The following is a 21,957-nucleotide window of genomic DNA, read 5'->3' as shown; positions in this document are numbered from 1 at the left end:
AAAAAAAAAAAAAAGAAAGAGCCCAAGACAGAAACCTCAGTCTTTTATAACTTGATCTCAAAAGTGACATATACCATCACTTCTGCTATTTGCTACTGGTCACACAAATAAACCCTTGCAAAATGTGAGAGGGACTACACAAATGTGTGAATACCAAGGCAGGGGGATCACTGGGGACTATCTTGTAGACCATCTTGAAGACTGGCTTCCACACAAAATTTAGAATTTTCCTTTTTTTCCCCCCTTCCAAGACCTGGTAAGAAATCATAGTTGAGGCTGAGGTAAGCCATAATGAAGTTCTTGACACTCAAAGTAGGCAGGTGGTAGAGCTAGATCAGGGTGGTGGTGTTTTATTAAGAGAAGTAAAAGGATGAGATGAAGTCTGACAGTCTTTATGCACAGCAGGTGCTGTTGTGGCTCCTTTGAAGGGCTTGAATGCCTGCATGTGAGATTCTGCCACAGGAGAGCCCTTCTCCATCTGAGGAGCAGACATCTATGGAGTCTTGCATGGTGCAAACAATTAACATGCTTGGCTGCTAACTGAATATTAAGAGGTAAGTCCACCTAGAGACACCTCAGAAGCAAGGCCTGGCAATTTACTTCCAAAAAATCAGCCTTTGAAAACCCAGTGGAGCATTGTTCTGCTGTAACATACATGGGGTCATCACGAATCACATTGATAACTAGGGTTTTGTTTTGTTTTGTTAATATGAGGAGCCTATCTAGTTGGAATTTTAATAGTCCATCTCTGTGATAGAGTTAAATTAGAGATGCCTTGGTTTACATCAAAATATGGAATTCAGAAAGTTTGAGGGGGGTGGGGAAAGAAGAAGAAAGAAAAGAAAAGGAGTTAAAAATAAAATCTAGGACTCTATTCATGTAGGGAGCTCTGATGGCATAGTGCCTAATGCATTAGACTGCTAACCAGAAGCCTGGAGGTTCAAACCCACCAGCCACTCCTCAGAAGGAAGATTGGGCAATCTACTTCCATAGTGATACTGCCTTGGAAACCCAAGGAAGGGTCTCTGTATGTTGAGATCGGCTCAACGGCAGTGAGTTTGGTTAGTTTCTTTGGTCTGTGGATGTAATGCCCCCCCCCCCCCACACACACAAACTTGACTAGATATTTTGCCTGTAATTAGAAGCAGCTGCCAGCAGGGGGCAAAAATGTCCTACCTCATCTTACCTACAAAGATTATCCTGCCTACCTGCAAAAAGATCCAGAATATTTGAGAGAATGTGTCATCCCAGGGAACCGTCACCAAACAAATCTAAAGAAACTATTTGGGAAGTACTTTCTTTGGACATTTTTCCTAAAATCCTAAATAGTACCATAAACTAATTTTTTTTCTTTCCTATGCCACTGGCAGGGATCATCCCTAAGGCCTTTTGAATTCTTAGCTCATTGTCATTTCATCCTATAATGATGTCCTTTTGGTTTAGAAATGGAAGTTTTTAATATCTCTGGTTTTTCAGCCACGCAACTCTTGTATATACTACATAGAAATACTGCATAGAAACCCAGCTCAAGGAGAGCCAAAGAAGTCATTCAGAAAGCACACTTACATGAAGAAGGGATCAAACATGCCTAAGAGGGTAAACCACTCACCACAGGACACAGATTTTAATCCAAGTCTCTTGACTTTTAGCCTTGACCTCTGTTAATTTCTTGAGCCTGCCACAAGCTACCTGTTCTCAATTTGTTCTTTCTAAGATCCTTGGCTCCAGAGTCCAGCCACAATTTCTCCTGTCTGGCAAATATACTAAATCAGCTTATATTTTGCTTTCATCAGATTTGTTCTCTAGGCACACACTCTCATCCCGTGCCATGAAAAAAATCAAGAATTCCTGGAAGATGCCCAGAGCTGGCTCAGAACTCATCCTGCCTCCTTTTCCAATTACCTCTCCAGCATCTGAGCCAGCGATGCTTGACCAGCTTCCCAAAGCCCACTCAGCAGGTCGTTTGGACTGCTCTCTGCCTTTCCTTTCCACCACCGAAATTCTGCTCAAGGAGATGTGAAGGAAGTTTCAGATAGGTTTAGAGACTTACTCTTCTTCTTTTTTATTTTTTTAAAATTTTTACAGAGCAGAGTTTTACATTCAACATTATATGTACATTTAGTTTCATTCCCCATTTACCATCCCCAACCCTAACTCAGTCTCCTCCTCTCCCTGCCCAGTAACCCCCCCCATGCCCCTCATAGTTAATGCACTTACTCCCGTGTGTCCTGCATTTACTCCATTCAAATGTTGCCCCTCTGGTGCCCCGTGGTCAGTTGCTCCAAGGGATGCATTTCCATAGATTATGTAGGTGCGTTACCCTGGGTTGAGTGGTCTGCATGTATATTTTGTTTACTATTGGGCTGAGAGCCAGCCCCTGAGAATGATTTTTATTCCAGGCCCAGAATATATCCCAGGGCCGTAGTATTGTGGGTCTCACCAGACCATCCCACCAATAATTTTGGTCATTATTTATTAAGTTTTTGGATTTTGTTCCACGTTTTTCCTCCCACTCTATCCAGGATCTTCAGATATGATCCTTTCCTGAGTGGTTGGCATTGGTAGCTGGGCACCATCTAGTTCTGGTCTCAAGGGCTATTGTGTCCTAGGGTTGATTGCTTCCAAATGCCCTTGTTTTTTTTTTTTTTTTTTCTGCCCTCTTCTTCACTTCTGACTATAGGAGACCATTAGCTGCATCTTAGATGGCCGCTTGAGAGCTTTTAAGTAGCAGTTGCTACTTACCAATGTAGGATGAAGAACAAGACTTTTATGTATTTTATTGTACCAATTGAGTCTGGTGTCCTCCAGTACTATGGTCCTGAGTTGGTAGATCTATTGGATCTCTCTCCCACAGTGTCTGGGTGTCTGTGAAGGATTATTCTATGTCTGTCTTCTGTTGTTTCTGTAAGGATTGTGGGTATTTTGTATCACTGGTATCTGTGCAAGATTAGCCTCTGCTGAATCTATCCTTGGTCAAGGGTATACTCCTATTCACTGACCCCCATCTGATCTTCTCAGATGTTTATGTGTTAATCTGTAGCCTGGTGTTTGGTATTAATGGTAATGCATTATTTTGGATATACTAGTTGGTATTAGCATCTGTCATCGATCTCTTATGTGCACACTTCAGTATCCTCCCTTTTCCTAATGTTATCATCATGGTTACAGACTCTTTCTATACATCCCTCCCCATACCCACATCAGCATGTGGACCCCAACTAGCCCAAAATTAATACCCCCTTTTGTTTGAAATTAATCCTAAGACTTGCTCTTCTTCCTCATAGAAGCCCAAACACTTAAAAAAAAAATGTTTATTTTTTAATTAATTTTACTGTTAAATGCTGTCCCAAACAATTCTTTGTTTTGGTAGTTGAAAAAACCATACTGGAAAAATGGACAGGAATAGAATAACAAAAAAATTTTTGAACCAGAATAGTAGGAGGAAATTTGTCCTATTAATAGCAAAATATTATACAGTTTCCAGAAGATTAAAGAAGAAGAAAGCCCTATGAGTTGGAATCGACTGGATAGGTTTGGTTTGAGTTTGGTTTTTAAGAAGATAGTAGAGAAGGACTTTGAGTATAGTTGCCCATGGCTGAAATCTGGAAATACCTGGGCACAAAATCTGATGACTCAGTAAAATCACAAATCTGGGATATTTTGCATGGGTTGAAGGGCAGGGATAGGGAGGGTTCTTCTCTTCCGAACCTCTGCTTCAGATTCTTCTCTTCCTGACTAAGCCCCATGGTGAGAGGGCTCCAGGCAATGGCACTCTGGGAGACAGAACAGAGGCGCTGTTTTGGGGTTCCTGGTACAGAGTAGGGTAGAAAGAACTTCTCTACTTGTTTAAGAAACATGGTCTGTATTAAATGCAGTGAAAGCCACACGAAATGCCGCAGTGCCTTGGCACTCTGCAGGTGTAGCTTCTGGAGCCCCGAGATAGATCCTTCTCACTGATGAAGTCAGCTCTCAGGCAAAGTAGCACAACCAAGCCCTAAGAGTCTTTATGGAAGGCTGTGCTGAGGGGTAGGGCAGGAGGGGAAGAATGTGAGAGCATTATTCAAGAACCTGAAGGACAAACACCCCAGAGTTTATCTGGGGTTGGGGCTGTCTGCATTATGCAGAGGGGGACAGAAGTCAATTATCTCTTTACGTGAGCCTGTGGTAGTTAAGTTGTGTGTCAGCTTAGCTGGGCCTGGTTTTGAGCGGCTAGGTAGCTGGATGTAGTTATTCCCCATAATGAGACTGGTAATCAACTCTATGGGGCAATCTATTAGAGCAGCTGAGTAGCTGCCTTGGGTGTGTGATTGGCTTCCAGTATATAAGAAGACAGTTTTGAGAAAAGTCTCTGAGCTTTTGTCACGCTCAGACCCTGCATTTGGCTGAGTCTTCATCTCAATGGCCTGCCATATTGTTTGCTGATCTTGGGACTGTTAATGGACTTGAATTAGTGGCCTGCCATGTTACTTGATAATTTTGAGACTGTGCCATTTTTCTTGTCGACCTTGGGTTTGTCAGCCTTAGCAACCAGCAGCTGCCTGATCTAAGAGATGCCTCCAGCTTCAGTGAGCAGGGAGCAAGAGGCAGAGCTGAAGCCCAGGGTCAAGGGGCTTTCACCCAGCCCCTAGAGCTGGCACTTAGAACTCAGATTTCTAGCCTCCTAAACTGTAAGAGAATAAACTCCTATTTGTTAAAGCCACACATTTGTGGCATCTTTCTGTTAGAACAGCACTAAAGAACCAAAACAGTCTACTGTGCTAGGGAATCTGGTGAAACTAGAATTACATGAAAAAGCATCAGAAAGGAAGCATCTTAAAGAACACTTAAAGATAACAATTCAGTGAGTCATATCTTTTGTCTTTGTATATTTGTTACTAATATTCTTTGATATACTTTTATAGTTTCCTCTAAGAAAAACCCTAAATAATTATTCATAGCATTGTACAAACAAAGAAAAAAACAAAAACACCCATTGCCGTGCAGTTGATTCCAACTCATGGAGACTCTATGTGATATAGAGTGAGAACTGCTACTTAGGGTTTTCTTTGCTATAATCTTTAAAGAAGCAGATCACCAGGCTTTTCTTTCACAGAGCTGCTAGGTGGGTTTGAACTGCCAACCTTTAGATTAGGAGTCAAATACAAGTTGTACACGCCACCTAGAAACCAAAAAAACCAAACTCAACTGCCGTCAAGTTGCTTTGACTCAGTCACCCCTCCTTGGGTTTCCAAGACAGCATCTCTACGGAAGTAGATTGCCCAGTCTTCTTTCCGAGAAGTGGCTGGTGGTTTTGAACCTCCAGCCTCTGGTTAGCAATCAAATGCCTTAGGCACTACATCACCAGAGCTCCCGTGCCACCCTAGGGACCTCTCAAAACATAATAGGAAAGAGTGAAAAGTTAGAAACAGCCCAAAAAGGCATAAAAATTGAATAAGTATATTATGATACACATTGTGTATAATGGAATATTAAGTGTCCATCAAAAATGGAGCTGAAGAATTAATTTATGCTGTTAGAAGTCAGGATAGTATAGTGCTATCCTTGGAGGGAGTGACCAGAAAGAACCCTGAGGAAGGCTTCTGGGATGCTGGTGGTATTCTTTTTGATCTGGGAACTGGCTATATGAGTGTTCTCAGTGGGCAAAAATTCATCCAAGTGAACATTTATGAGATGTGCACTTTTCTGCATGTATAGTATATTGCAATAAAAAGTTAATTAGGACATGGTACTGTAAAAGTATATTGATTGACATGGAAAGATGGGCATGATTTAATACTGAGTGGAAAACCATCAGATTACAAAACAATATTGCACTATGATTCCATTTGGAGGGGAATCATATACACATATCATTAGAAGGAAATGTCTGGAAGGACAAAGCAAATCCTAACACTCATTAACTCAGAGTGGAAGGAAAATACAACTGTTTTTCTCTTCATTTCAATTATCTGTATATTCTGATTTTTAAAATGAACTTGTATTACCCATAGAATGTTTTAAATTTCATAAATGAGAAAAGAGTAAATTAATCAGTAACAATAATAAAGTCAACTCTTCAGGAAAATAATTATTTTAGATATATTTTGGAGAGCTCTGGTGGTGTAGTGCCTAAGGCATTTGACTGCTAACCAGAAGGCTGGTGGTTCAAACCCACCAGCCACTCCTTGGAAGGAAGACTGGGCAATCTACTTCGGTAGACATACCACCTCAGAAACCCAAGGAGGGGTTGCTATGAGTTGGAATCGACTCAAGAGCAGTGAGTTTGGTTTTGATTTATTGAAAAGTGCAATTGTGGAAGGGGTTAAAGAGTTAAACTTTAAAAAGTAAAAACTGAAAGAAAACACAGGTAAAAATTCATCTGATTGCAGAATGGTAAGTGCTTTACTAAGCAAAACAAACAAACAAAAAAGTATTAGATGATATCCCAGAGGAAAAGATTGATAGATTTTTCTACATTAAAATTTAAAACCATTTGAAAGTCAGAAACATAAACAAAACTAAAAGATTAATGTCTAACCAGGAAATATATTTATGACACATATGGCAAATAAAAGGTTAAGATCCTTAATTTATAAAGTGCTGATTCATTTTAATAAGGGAATTATTACTACTTCAAAAGAATACACAAATAGGCCATTCATAGAAAAAGAAATATAAGTAATTATAAAGAATGTATTTTAAAGAGCTTATCCTCATCAGTAATCAAGGAAATGCCATCTAGAAACAATGAAATACCATTTTGCCTATAAAATGAACTGAGATAATAAGCCATAAAAATTAAAATTGGATAAATAGTTTAAGAATTCATGTAAAAACTAGCTTTGGAAGTATCCTCAAGTTTCTCAGATTCTTTAGCTTTTACAGCACACTGCCTAGAGTTTCTTTGTTATAAATAAAGGTTGATTCGGTTTATTGCACACAACCATTTCCCTCTCCTCCGATTTTTGTTCTGCCTGACATTTACTTGAACTGCCACCAGGAGAACAACCACAGGCATGGGGCCAAGAAGATGATGTCATTTGAAGTGACAGCAGTGTCAGAATGCTGGGCTGAGTGACTGCTTCCCGAGAAATGCAAAGGTTGAACTCAAATTACACCTAGGGAGACTTCGGTTGGAACTGTGTAATCTATCTCTTGCATGGTCTAACTGCCAAAAAAAAAAAAAAAAAAGTTCAAAAATGGTCTTATAGTCAGATCATTTTCAAGTTGTATGTGTGTGTCTTTGTGTGTGTGTTGGGACTAGGAAATGAAGTGATATATATGGTAAAGCCTCATGAGAAGCGCTTTTATTATTGGTCAAAAGCTAATGTGCCTAATTTCAGTGCTATGATAAGCATTGAAATTAAGCAGTCACTAAAAAGCACCGGGAAATAAGAAGAGAGGGAACATTGAGACAAAAGAATTCAGACTTGCTCTAAAGTAGGTAAAGTCAAAATGGAAGTGCTCTACCTTTTAAGAAAGGTTTGAGAAGAGTTGAGGTTCCTGAGACAAAAATGCTGCTTGGTATGAGAACAGCTTCTCTTTGACTCTTTGGCCTTTCTACTAGCCTCTTCCCTGTTAATGGTGTTGCCTTGTCATGTTGCCCATGATCCTTTGCACCTGCAGTCTTGCATATTTGTTCACTCACTCCTGTGATAGCTCTCCCAACTCCCTTGCATCCCCACTGCCCCACATCAAATCAAATACTATTATCAAGAATAAAGAGATAGATGAAAGATAGATAGATGGATGAATACACATATGTGTACATATATTGTTGTTGTCAGGTACCGCTGAATTAGTTCTGGCTCATAGTGAGTCTACGTACAACAGAATGACACACTGTCCAGTCTTGTGCTAGCTCCACGATCTTTGCTCTGCTTAAGCCTACTGTTGCAGCCATTGTGTCAACCATCTTGTTGAGGCTCTTTCTCTTTTTTGTTGACCCTGTACTTTATGAAGCATGATGTCCTTCTCCAGGATCTAGTCCCTCCTGATAATATGTCAAAGTAAGGAGATGAACTCTTGTGATCCTCACTTCTAAGGAGTATTCTGGCTGTATTTCTTCCAGGGCAGAGTTGTTCATTCTTCTGGCAGTCCTTGGTATATTTAATATTTAATATAAGTCAAAGGCATTAATTCTTCCTCAGTTTTTGTTTTTCATTGTGTAGCTTTCACATGTATATGAGGAGATTGAAAATACCATGGCTTGGGTCAGGCATACCTTAGTCCTCAAAGTGACATCTTTGCTTTTAAACACCTTAAAGAGGTCTTTTGCAGACAATTTGCCCAGTGCAATACGACATCTGATTTCTTGACTGCTGCTTCCATGGGCTTTGATTGTGAATCCAAATAAAATGAAGTCCTTGACAACTTCAATCCTTTTGTCATTTATCATGACATTGCTTGTTGGTTCAGTTGTGAGAATTTTTGTTTTCTTTATGTTGAAATATAATCCATACTGAAGCCTGTAGTCTTTGAACTTCATTAGTAAGCACTTAAGGTTTCTTCACTTTCAGCAAGCAAGGTAGTATCATCTGTATGTCACAGATTGTTAATGAGTCTTCCTCCAATCCTGATGCAGCTTTCTTTTCATGTAGCCCAGCATGTCGAATTATATGCTCAGCACACAAGTTAAATAAGTATGGTGACAACATCTTTCCTGATTTTAAATCATGCAGTGTCCCTTTATTCTGTTGGAATGACTACTTCTTGGTCTATGTGCAGGTTCTTCACAATATTATCCATATTTTGTTATGATCCACACAGTCGATGACCTTTGCACAATCAATAAAACACGAGTAAACATATTTCTAGTATTCTCTCCTTTCAGCCAAGATCCATCTGAAATCAGCAATGATATTCCTTGCTCTGCATATCTTCTAAATCTGGCTTGAATTTCTGGTGGTTTTCTGTCGATGTACTTCTGCAACCATCTTTGAATTATCTCCAGCAAAATTTCACTTGCATGCGATGTTAATGATATGTTGATAATTTCCACATTCTGTTGGATCACCTTTCTTTGGAATTGATACAAATAAGGACCTCTTCCAGTTGGGTTTCCAAATTTCTTGTCATAGATGAGTCAACACTTCCAGCATTTCATTCATTTGTTGAAACATCCCAACTGGTATTCTATCAGTTCCTGGAGCCTTGGTCACCAGTGCCTTCAGTGCAGCTTGGATTTCTTCCTTCATTGCCATTGTGTTTTTGTCATATGCTACCTCTGGAAATGTTGAATGTCACTGATTCTTTTAGGTACAGTGACTGTGTGTATTCCTACCATCTTCCCTTGATGCTTCCTGTGTCATTTTGCCCACAGAATCCTTCAGTATGCACGTCTAGGTTTGCCTTTTCTCTTCAGTTCTTTCAGCTTGAAAAATGCTGAACATGTTCTCCCTTTTGGTCTTCTAACACCAGGTCTTTGTGTAAGTCATTATAGTACTTTACTGTGTCCTCTAGAGCTGCCTTTGAAAATTTCTGTTCAGCTCTTTTACTTCATCATTTCTTCCATTTGCTCTAGCTTCTATACATTAAGAGCAAGTTTCTTCATCACTTGTGACATCCATTTTGTTTTTTTCTTTATTTCCTGTGTTTTTAATGACCTTTTGCTTTTCATATATGATATCCTTGATGTCATCCTACAGCTTGTCTCTTGTTTGGTCACTAGTGTTCAGTGCATCAGATCTATTCTTGAAATGGTCTTTAAATTCAGGTAGAATATACTCAAGGTCACATAACAACAACAGCAGTACTCAAGGTCATGCTTTGGATCTCATGAACTCGTTTTAGTTTTTCAGCTTCAGCTTGAACTTGTACTTTTTCTTCAGTTGTTTCATCTTGAGAAATACCTAGTGTGTTCTTCCCTTTTGGTTTCCTAAATCCAGGTCTTTGCACATTTACAAATGAGTCATTGATGATCTTCTGCAGTTGGTCCCTGGCCTTGTTCTGACTTATGATATTGAGCTTCTCCATTATATTTTTCCACAGATATAGTTGATTTGATTCCTGTGTATTCCATCCATCTCTTGCCACAGATGTAGTTGGTTTCATTGCTGTGTATTCCATCCAGCAAGAGCCACATAGATAGTTGCGAGGTCCACATGTATAGTCATGAGGTCCATATCATGTATAGTCACCACTGAAAAAAGATATTTTGCAATGAAAAAGTTGTGGGTCTTGCAAAATTCTATCATGTGATCTCTGGCATCATTTCTGCCACAAGGCCATATTTTCTAGATACCGATCCTTCTTTATTTCCAACATTCACATTCCAATCACCAGTAACTATCAATTATCAGTAATTACCAATCACCAGTAATTATCAGTAGTTATCAATCAGTATCCTGATTGCATATTTGATCAATTTCAGACTGCAAAAGTTGGTAAAAATATTCAGTTTCTTTATCTTTGGCATTAGTGGTTGGTGTGTAATTTGAAGAATAGTTGTGTTAACTGGTCTTCCATGTAAGTGTATGGGTATTATCCTATCACTCATAACATTGTACCTCAAGCTAGATCTTGAAATGTTTCTTTAGACAATGAATGCAAAACCATTCCTCTTCAATTTGTCATTCTGGAATTGTAGACTATATGACTGTCTGATTCAAAATGGTCAATACTAGTCCATGTCAGCTCACTAATGCCTAGGATAATGATCTTTATACACTCATTTGACTTTTGATAACTTGTAATTTTCCTAGATTCATGCTTCATACATTCTACATTTCAGTTTTTAATGGATATTTGCAGCTGTTTCTTCTCATTTAGAATCATTCCACATCAGCAGGTAAAGGTCCTGAAAGATTTATTCCATCCATGTCATAAAAGTTGACTCTATTTTAAGGAGTCAGCACTTCCAGCTCTTCCTTCCTAGTCTGTCTTAGTCTAGAAGTTCCACTGAAACCTGTCCACCATGGTGACCCTGCTGGTGGCATAGTCTCCAGCATCACAGCAACACACAAGCCATCCCAGTACAACAAATAGCAGATACACATATATAATATTTAATAAAGCATAATACATGAAGTATATATACTCTGTCTTTAATTTTTTATTTTAATCATAAAAATAATGTATGTTGTTGTAAAAAAAATTCAAACCATATAAAGTATAGAAAATAAAAATATTCACACTTATTTTTAACCTTAATCCCTAATACCAATTTGGTATATATCCTTCCAGACATTTTTCTAAATAGTGTCTTAAAATGGCATCTCTAGGAGTATATAAGGGGTATGGACCATACCAGGTGACACTGTCAGATAGGTGACACCAAAATGAGTGTCTATAAAATTTTTGTGCAGTGTTTCAGTAGAAATTTATTAATTTTTATAAAAACATCCCTGTAGTTAGTTGTAAAGGAGCTCTGGTGGTGTAGTGGATAAGGCATTTGGCTGCTAACTAGAACGTCAGCAGTTCAAACCCACCAGCAGCTTTGTGAGAGGAAGATGAGGCAATCTACTTCCATAAAGATTTACAGCCTTGAAAGTGGGAAGAGAGCTGTTACATTGTGGGGACTGCAGTTAATGGCATGAAACAAAACGTGTATGAACTGTTGAATGGAAAATGAATTTGCTCTGTATACTTTCATCTAAATCACAATAAAATGTGTGTTTTTTTTTAATAAAAAAGAAAAGTGGGAAGTCAAAATTAAAAGATATATATATATATAATTACAGTCTTGGAAACCCAATGGGAGTTGCTATGAGTCAGAATCCATTGGATAGCAGTGGGTTTGGTTTTTTGGGTTTTAGTTATTTGTAACAACAAATGCATTTTTCATAAGCCCAGCTTACATGTATCAGTATACCGACAAGGCTAAAACTCTATGCTAATTTACTTTTTGAGCCGTGTAATGTGCTCCTTTCACAGCTGCCATTATTACTCAATTACAATTATGCTTAGAATCACATGGTTTCACCTCCCCATGTTACAAGCACACACACGTTATTTTTGTTGCTGCTGGTGTATTTATAGTTGTTGAGTTTTTCAAAGTTTATGGTGTTTTTGCTACAATTTTGTAGTAATTAGTATTTATGAACTTATATCAAGAAATTTTTTGAGGATGAAGTAGTAATTACAGGAAAAGAAGGAGAAAACTCAAAAAAGTCTTCTGCTCAGTTATTAATAATGTACTAATAATGTGTTGTTGTTAGGTACCTTCAAGTCAGCTTCAACTGAAAGCAACCCTATATACAACAGAACAAAATGAAGCCCAGTCATGCACCATCATCACAAGCCTTGCTATACCTGAGCCCATTGTTGTAGCCACTGTGTCAGTCCACCTCATTGAGGCCCTTCCGCTTTTTTGCTGGCCCTCCACTTTACCGAGCATGATATCCTTCTCCAGAGAATTGTCCTTCTTTTTTTTTATTATTTTTATTTTTATTGTGATTTGGGTGAAGATTTACAGAGCAAATTCACTCTCCATACAGCAGTTCACATATACTTTGTCTCATGTCATTGACCACAGTTTACCATAATGCAACAACTCCCCTCCCACTTCCTCCCCATAGTTACCACTTCCCAGTGTCCATCCCTCCATACTCTCCTGCGCCCTGAGCTGTCTCCCTGTGCATAAGCAGCCCTTCCTTCTCCCATGATTGTTCTCTCCAGGGCGTGTGTCTACTTGAGGTAAATGTTCAACTCACATGCCTGTACTTTGTATGGCTGGAAACCACAGGAGTGGGTTCAATTCCACACCTGAAGGGGAGCTAGGGGCCATAGTCTCAGTGGTTCCACCAAGCTCTATTGGACCAGCAAACCTGGTCCCAACCATCCTTTTTTTTTTTTTTTTTCCTCCCTCCAAATGATTTTGAGTTTTGTTCCACATTGTTCTCCCTCTCTATCCAGGATCTCCTACATCCCTTCCAAGTGGATGATAGTGGTAGCCGGGCACCATCTAGTTCTTCTGGTCTCGTAGTTGTATAGGTTGCAGATCGGATGGTGTACCAGTTGTGGGGACTGATTGTTTCCATTAATTTTGGTTTTCTTCTTTCTTCTTTGCTCTTAATGAGGAGAGACCCATCGTTGCATCTAGATGGCAGCTTGCTAGCTTTTAAGATCCCAGTCGCTACTCACCAAAGTAGGAGGTGGAACAATGTTTTGTATAGTATGTTATGCCAATTGAGCTTGATGTCCCCTGTGACCATGGTCCCAAGCCCTCAGGATCAACTACTCGGAGAATTGTCCTTCTTGACAACATGGCCAAAGTAGGTGAGACAAAGTCTGGCCATTCTCACTTCCAATGAGCATTCTGGCTGTACTTCTTCCAGGACAGATTTGTTAGTTCTTCTGGCAGTCCATGGTACTTTCAGCATTCTTCACCAGCACCACAACTCAAAAGCATCAACTCCTCTTCTGTCTTCCTTATTCATTGTCCAGCTTTCACATATGTATGAGGCTACTGAAAATACCATGGCTTGGGTTCAGTGCACTAATAATGTAGTAACTAATAATTTTGTAATTCAATGTACAAAACTTTTACAAAACAATTTTGTTGTTAGTATTCATATAATCTAAGAAATATTTAAGCAATTTACAACCATATTAATTGCATATCATTCGATGACTAAAATTGATAATAAACATTACTAAAGATTCAGTATGGTCTGGTAAGGGAGGAGGTTCATGGTGGTGGAGTGATACCATGAGTTACTGCACTATGTGACATCAACCCTAGTGATGCCACTGATTTAAAATAATTTATTCATTAATGTGATATTAGCATATGCTAATGCACATTTTAACATATAGGACAGACTATAAAAGTCACAAATGTTCAAAATATCTACCTCAGTGCCAGTGTATTAGTTTAACATTTTAATGGTACATAGTTTATTAGAATATTCGTATGTACATGTAACAAAGAAACCAGGGAGAAGATTGAACAATGCACTCCTAGGGAGGATACCAAGCTCAGATGATTTTCTCTGGGGAGATTGTCTACTAGAGCCCACGAGGACAAGACAGTGGGTGTTCTCAATCTCACAGTCATACTCACACAGCAAAAGAGTGGGCCTTGAGCCTGCCAGAGGAAGAAACTTCTTGGAGTACCTGGGAGGAGAGTCTTGGAGAGGTCCTGTGGAAGTTCCAGTGGTGGAAGTGAACTGCCTTGGCCTTAAAAACACAAGGGGTGTTGTGTGGCCAGATTGTTCTTTCACTTTCCCAACTGACAATGGTGGGCAGCACTGAGATGAGCCTTGGCAGTTGTTAGAGCTCCAGGTTCCAGGAAACAGTTTTAGTTCCAGCTCTAGCCAAGAAAGCAACCAGAATCGACTCTTTGCACCCAATATTTGGAATCAGTAGAGTCTGGTACTGGGGGCAATAGCAGAGAAGATAGGCTTTTGGTGAGAGTCTCTGAGTTCCATGGTTTTATTGTGTTCCACAGGGGTCAGCCACCCATCCTGGAAGAGCTAGGTCAGGTAGCTGTTGTGGAGTTCTCCAGCTTCAAGGGGGTACACCTGAGTTCTTACTCCATTAGCAAGATAAGAGCAAGCAGAACAGGGCTTTGGACATAAGTCTCTTGGGGGTTCTTGGATTTATTCCTGGAGGACACTGTAAAGACAAGAAGGGAATTCTGATAAGGAGTCTACACATAGGCTGTGTCATTTACTATGTAAAAGGAATGTGACCTCATTTACACTCAATTCTGATGAAGTGGGCAAATAGAGGAGATTGTGCATATATTTATATTGAACAGAAATATAGTATCTTATGCTCTGTTCTGCAATTTGTTTATTCACTAATCAATGTGGCATCCTTTCCAGATGCCAATACATATGTAATAGGTCTGCCTCATTCTTTTTAATTGCTGTATTTTGTTCCACTGCATGGATGTAGCATAATTGTTTGAGCTAACCTCCTACTGATGAATATTTATGTTTATTCCAGCTTTTCCCTATTATAAACTGCCTCCATATCTTACCTTCTCTAACACACTAGTATTACTAATTGTTTTACAAAGTTATTTTCCATTTATTATGGTGATAAAGCTGTGATCCTTAGGGTTGAAGCCATTAATAGAATTTCAATAACCAGATAATAAATGGGAGAGATGGCTTAGATTGCCAACTGACCCTTCCTGGCACCAAAGATATTGGAACATTATGCAACTCCCTTCTGTATGAGTCACACTGCACTATCTTCCAGCCTCCACTGGCTTCCCTGAAAATTCCCCCCACTCTGGCAGGTTGCTGGATCAAGTGTATCCTGCAAAAAGCACTCAGATAAGAAAACATGTGGAGACTGAAGGTCAATCCATGCTTCTCTTGCCAAGCTGATGGGCTTCTGTGGCTTGAGTCTACCCAGAAGAAGGGGCAGATTCTAGTTCACAGAACCTCCCTAAGTGCAGCAGCTCATATTCTGTCCACTGGATCAATCCTGGATCCTTAAAAGTATTTATTTTATCAGTTCAGTATATCAGTTGATGATTATTTGAATCCAATTTTGTATCTGCCCATTCCATATTAAATTAGGTGAAGAGGACCCAACTCTAGGCTGGTAGCCTGAGTACCTGGATTCCAGTTTCTATCTTGCTGATAACTGGTGATGTACAATTTGCTTACCTTTTCTGGGATTCAGCTTTGTGGTAACCTCTATGGTCCCTTCAAATTCTAAAATTCGATGATTCCTTATGACATTCTCTACTTTGATACCTTATCATTCTCTTGTCACTACTCTTCTTAATCACTCCTTCTTCTCATCAAAAAGGAGTTGTAACTGAGCTTACATGTTTGCTGGCACAGGGTGCTGTGCCAATAGTCCTGTCTTCTCATCCTCTAATCTTTTTGTTTTTTCACAACACCATTGTATCTTTGATGCTCACAGTCATCATGCAGTCTTTCACTTTCACTTAACTCTGAAATGAAAAAATAAGTGCTCTTCTGATAATACCTTAGCTGTGTGGGTATATGGCTAGATTATACTTGGAGTCAATCACAGGAAACAAGCCATATTAATTGTAAAATTCTTTGGATCTGCTTTTGATTCCATGCTACAAGTATAATGAAGTAGGGAAAAAATAAACTGAAAATAATCTTGGCTCTGGGTCTGCTGCTAAGTGATTATGTGCTCTTGAAAATATTACTTTACCTCTCTACTTCACAGTTTCTTCACTCATTCAAAAAATCTCCTTTGCTCACCTACCATGTGCCAAGTTTTGTAATTATCACAGAGTATACAGTGGTAAAGAGACCATAGTTCCAATGTCTTGAGGAAGGCAAATTAAAAAAGAAAGAAAAGACAAGAAGAAAGGAGGGGAGAAAGAAAGAAAGGAAGGGAGAGAGGAAGAAAGGAAATAGGTAAATATATAATCACAGATTGTAATATAAAATAAATATTTTTCAAACTTTTTCTTCAGTCATAGAATTGTTTCTTCAATACAAGTCTAACATGGGTCCTGTGGCCTGCAATGCTGTACATGACCTGACCCTTGTCAATTTCTATTTCACCTTCCCATAGCACTCTGTCCTTGTTCATTCCACATATGTCACTGTGGCCTTCTCATTCTTTCTGGATTAAGCTCACTCCCAATTTGAGGGCATTGAAGTTTCTGGTTCCTCTGCTTTGAACACTCTTTCCCCACACCCTGAGATGGCCTAATCCTTCATTTTATTCAGATATCTGCTTAAATGAAACCTCAGAGAGGATACCCTTGGCAAACATCTAAATTATTCCATGTCCTCCAGTGCCCTTCTACTTTATTCTACTTTCTTCTTCCTTTTTTCTTAGTACTTATTCAGTGTTTAATTTTATGGCAGCTTTGCTAAGCCTTGGTTCCCCATTCTTTGTGCAAGCACTAATCTAGTTGCTGTCATAGGCTATTTGCATGTAATTAGATCAGTTTCCTTTGAGTAGAGCAAATGACCTTCCATAATGTAATTGAATATAATATAATCGCCTTATATTTAATGCAATCGCCATCCATAGTGTAATCTAACATGATGTGATAAATCAGTCACTTCAGGTCATAACTCTCCTGGATCCTAAACCTAACCACTTATGAATTATTAAAAATACCAGAATAGACACAAAGACACACATACACTGGGGAAGACTGGTGACAGGTGAGGATTATCTACAAGCAAAGAAATTCCAAGCATTATCAGAAAACATGAGAAAATAGAAATGAAGCTCATAGAATGAATCAACAGGCTGAGACTGTAATCTAGACTTTTAGCCTCCAGAACTGTGGGAAAATTAATTTCTGTTCTTTAAAGGCACCAACTTATGGTGTTTGTATTACAGCAGCACTAGGAAAGTAAGATAACTTTAAAATACATAAATAACACTATTCTTTCTTGGATTTCATGGTATAGCTATGAAAATAGCTTAATCACAATTAATTTGATAGACCCCCATTTGTTTGTCAGTTTGTTGTACTGTGGTTGCTTTCATGTTGCTGCAATGCTGGAAGCTATGACACCAGTATTTAAAATGTCATCAGGATCACTCAGGGTGGACAATTTTCAGTGGAGCTTCCAGACTAGGAAGAAGGACTTGATGATCCTTTTTATTTAAAAAAAAAAAAAAAAGCCAGTGAAAATCTATGAAAAGCAGTAGAACATTGGTAAATGCTAGAGAGTGAGACCATCAGGTTGGAAGGCACTCAAAATACGACTAAGGAAGATCAGCCACCTCACAGTATAGTCAATCTTAATGGCATGGATGGAGTAAAGCTTTCAGGATCTCCATTTGTTGATGGGGCATGACTCAAAATAGGAAGAAACAGCTCCAAACATCCATTGATAATTGGAAGATGAAATGTACAAAGTATGAATCTAGGAAAACTGGAAGCTGTCAAAAATGAATTGGAACACATAAAAAACGATATCCTAGGCATTAGTTTAAAATTTCCTTTTTAGAACAGGGTCTAGAGCTTCAATATCCTGTATGGTAGGCACTGGCCACATCCTGGGAGCTCTGGTGGTGCAGTGCCTAAGGCATTTGACTGCTAACCAGAAGGCTGGCAGTTCAAACCCACCAGATACGCCTCAGAAGGAAGGTTGGGTGATCTACTTCCGTAGTGATACTGCCTCGGAAACCCAAGGAGGGGTTGCTATGGGTTGGGGCTAACTCGACAGCAGTGCTGTAGTCATAGGATACTATCCATACACCTACAAGGAAGACCAGTCAATACAAATATTATTCAAATCTATGCACCAACCATGAAAGCCAAAACTGAAGTAATTGAAGATTGTTACCAACATCTGGAGTCTGAAATTGATCTAGCATCTTTCAAAATGCAGTTATGATTACTGGTGATTGGAATGTGAAAGTTGGAAACAAAGAAGAAGGATTGGTAGTTGAAAAATGTGGCTTTTGTGATAGAAACAAAACTGGGAATCACTCAATAGGATTTTGCAAGACCAATGACTTATTAATTTCAAATATCTTTTTTCAACAACATAAATGGTGAACATACATGTGGATCTCACTAGATGGAATACCCAGGAATCAAATCAACTGTATCTGTGGAAACAGACAAAGGAGAAGTGCAATATCATCAGGCAGAACATGACCATGTTGATGGTGGGACATAACATCAATTGTTCATGTACAAGTTAAATTTGAAGCTGAAGTAAATGAAAACAAGCCCATGAAAGCCAAATAACAATCTTGAGTCTATTCTACCTGAATTTAGAGACCATCTCAAAAATAGATTTGAGGCATTGTACATTAATGACTGAAGACTAGACAAAATGTGGGAGGACATCATGCATGAAGAAAGCAAAAGGTCATTAAAAAGAGTTTTTAAATGAAAGAAAGACCAAAATGGAAGAGCAATAGCTTTTTAAAAATAGCTGAACAGAAGATTTCAAAGGAATGAAAGGAAAAATTAAAGTATTATAATGAAATGTTCTATGACTGGAATTTGAAAACCAAAAGGGAGGAACATGCTTGGCATTTCTCAAGCTGACAGAACTGAAGAAAAATGCAGATCTCAATTTGCAGTACTGAATGATTCTATGGGAATATTGAACAATGTAGGAAACATCAAAAGAAGATAGGAGGAATACAGAGAGACACTGTACCAAAAATAATTTGTCCATGTTCAACCATTTCAGGAGATAGCATATGATAATGAACCTGTAGTATTGAAAGAAGTCCAAGCTGCACTGAAGGAATTGATGAAATACAAGGCTCTAAGAATTGACAGAATACCAATTGAGATGTTTCAAAACATGAAGCACTTACTTCTCTACACCAAAAATGTGAAAGATAGCTACTTGGCCAACTTACTTGAAAGATCCATATACATGCCTGTTCCAAAGAAAGGTGACCCAACGGAATGCAGAAATTATCGAACGATATCATTAGTATCACACACAAATTAAATGTTATTGAAAATAATTCAAAAACAATTTCAGCAATTCTTTGACAGAGAACTTCCAGAAATTCAAGCTGGATTCAGAAGAGAATGAGGAACAAGAGATACCATTCTGGATGTCATTAGCTGAAAGCAAAAACACCAGAAAGTTGTTTACCTATGTTTTTTGACTATGCAAAGGCATTCAACTGTGTAAATCATAACACATTATGGATAACATTTCAAAGAATGGGAATTCCAGAGCATTTAATTGTGTTCATGAGGAATTTGTATATAGATAAAAGAGGCAGTCGTTCAAACAGAGCAAGAGGATACTGCATCATTTGGGATCAGGGAGGATATTCATCGGGTTGTATCCTTTCACCATATTTATTCAATTTGTATGCTGAGCAAATAATCTGAGAAGCTGGAATATATGAAGAAGAATATGGCACCAGGATTGGAGGAAGACTCATTAGCAACCTACCATATGCAGATGACACAACCTTGCTTGCTTAAAGTGGAGATGACTTGAAGCACTTACTGATGAGGTTCAAAGAGTACAGCCTTCATATGGATTACACTTCAATATAAAGAAAAAATATATGTCTTCACAATGGAACCAATAAGCATCATGATAAATGGGGAAAATATTGAAGTTGTCAAGAATTTTATTTTACTTGTATCCATGGTCAACACCCATGTATGCAGGAGTCAAGAAATGAAACAACAGATTGCATTAGGCAAATTTGCTGCAAAAGATCTCTTTAAAGTGTTAAAAAGCAAAAATGTCATTTTGAGGACTAAGGTCCACTTTATCCAAGCAATGGTGTCTTCAGTTGCCTCATATCCATGCAAAACCTGGACAATGAGAGAAGAAGATCAAAGAAAATTGATACCTCTGAATTATGATGTTGGCAAAGAATATTGAATATACTATGAACTGCCAGAAGAACAAACAAATCTGTCTTGGAAGAAATACAGTCAAAATTCTCTTTAGAAGCATCAATAGTGAGACTTTGTCTCATGTAAATTGGACATTTGTTAGAAGGGACCAATCCTTGGAGAAGGATATCATGTTAGGTAGAGTAGAGGGCCAGTGAAAAAAGAGGAAAACCTTCACTGAGATGGATTGATACAGTGGTTTGTAACAATAAGCTCAAAGATAGCAATGATTGTGAGGTTGGCACAGGACCGAGCAGTGTTTCATTCTGTTGTACATAGAGATGCTATGAGTTGGAACTGATTCAATGGCACCTTAATGACAACAACAACAAAAATGTGATAGAGGGGCTGCAGGCACACAGAAGAGAGAGTAACTACTTGCAGGAGACCTCAGATTCCTTATCTATAAAATGAGTGTTTAGTTCTCAACTACAAAGTTTTATTTATGAAAATAAAATGAGAACATGGATATAGAAATGTAAAACGTATTATAATATCAAGTATTGTTATGATTATTCATGATTAAATAGAACATCAGTAAAAATGGTAAAGTAAAAAACTATGAAAAAAACTGTCCAAACCTGTCAGATACAGTTTTTCAGAATATTGTGTATCAGTTAAAGCTTTTCAGTAACACAGGGAAATCTTATTAAAAAAAAGTGAATGTAGGTAAGAACAGTGAGCTTTATGACATTGTAACTAACCTTAGTTCCATCTCCTACTCCTCAGCTCAGTATTAGTCTTGAAATTAAAGCCCATGATCCTGATATCAGAGAAAGAATAACAAACTTCATTCTCAAAGCATTGTCATTGTTTGGCATGTCTACTGGCTCTATGGAAGACCTGGAAAAGTTTTCTTTATCTTCCCTAACTGTGCAACTGCTACCCAAGGGGAATTAATAAAAAAAAAATTGCAGGCAAAAGTTTTAATCACTTTTGCCTAAGGCAGTGGATAGCAGTAGTGCAAACAATAGACTAACTGAAAATCTTGGGAAGAAAGGCTGTGAAATGAGATGTCCATAAGGGCTTTGAGAAGCTCCTGTAATTTTCTGGAAATCTAGAAATCCACAATCAAGCCAAAGCCTGTACACATGCTCAGGAAAGGCCTGAGAAAGCCCTATGCTCTCGTCTCCGGCTGACCTTGAAGCTCTGCACAACCAGGAAGTGAAGGGTAAGGCAGAGTTGTAAGCTTCCAAACTGAATGTTAAAGATGTGCCTCAACACACAATGGAGTCTCTTGCCATAGACAGAATAATTGTTTTAGTTCCAGAAACTTAAGGACATATTTATCTAATCGTTCCAAACCAAAACTAAACCAAACCCATTGCCGTGGAGTCAGGTCTGACTCATAGCGACCCCTCCTTGGGTTTCTGAGGTGATATCACTACAGAAGTATATTGCCCAACCTTCCGGGGAGTGCCTGGTGGGTTTGAACCACCAGCTTTCTGGTTAACAGTCAGATGCCTCAGGCACTATGCCACCAGAACCACAAGAGCTCCCATCTATGTGTCAGCTGATCATAAAGCTAATGGAACAGACAGCAGTGAGTACGCATGAAAAAGAATCCCGGCATTACAAAATTAGTTCAGAAAAGTAACTCAAGAAACAAACTGCAACAACTACAACAAGAAGTAAAAACAACAAACATGAGAAGGATAGAGAATCTGATTTCCAGAATTGCCATATTATAATATTCAAAATGTCCAGTTTTTTTTTTTTTT

The 21,957-nt window shown here is 38.6% G+C and overlaps 1 protein-coding gene across 1 annotated transcript in view; it reads right to left on the bottom strand.

The window, feature by feature from the left end:
* Positions 1-3,746, bottom strand: part of PROKR1 (prokineticin receptor 1) — a 41,763-nt gene extending 38,017 nt beyond the window's left edge. The window contains exons 1-2 of the mRNA XM_007940081.2: positions 3,575-3,746; positions 1,903-2,002 (exon numbers count right to left, since the gene is read on the bottom strand). Coding sequence (XP_007938272.2) covers positions 1,903-2,002; positions 3,575-3,746 — 272 coding nt within the window. The remainder of the gene's footprint in view (positions 1-1,902; positions 2,003-3,574) is intronic.
* Positions 3,747-21,957: the final 18,211 nt, after the last annotated feature.

The sequence above is a fragment of the Orycteropus afer genome, unplaced genomic scaffold (assembly GCF_000298275.1).
Source record: "Orycteropus afer afer isolate SDZICR_OR568_19922 unplaced genomic scaffold, OryAfe1.0 scaffold00065, whole genome shotgun sequence".
NCBI classification, from domain to species: domain Eukaryota; kingdom Metazoa; phylum Chordata; class Mammalia; order Tubulidentata; family Orycteropodidae; genus Orycteropus; species Orycteropus afer.
Note: the sequence above shows the minus strand (reverse complement) of the source record. Positions and strands in the feature narration are given on the sequence as shown.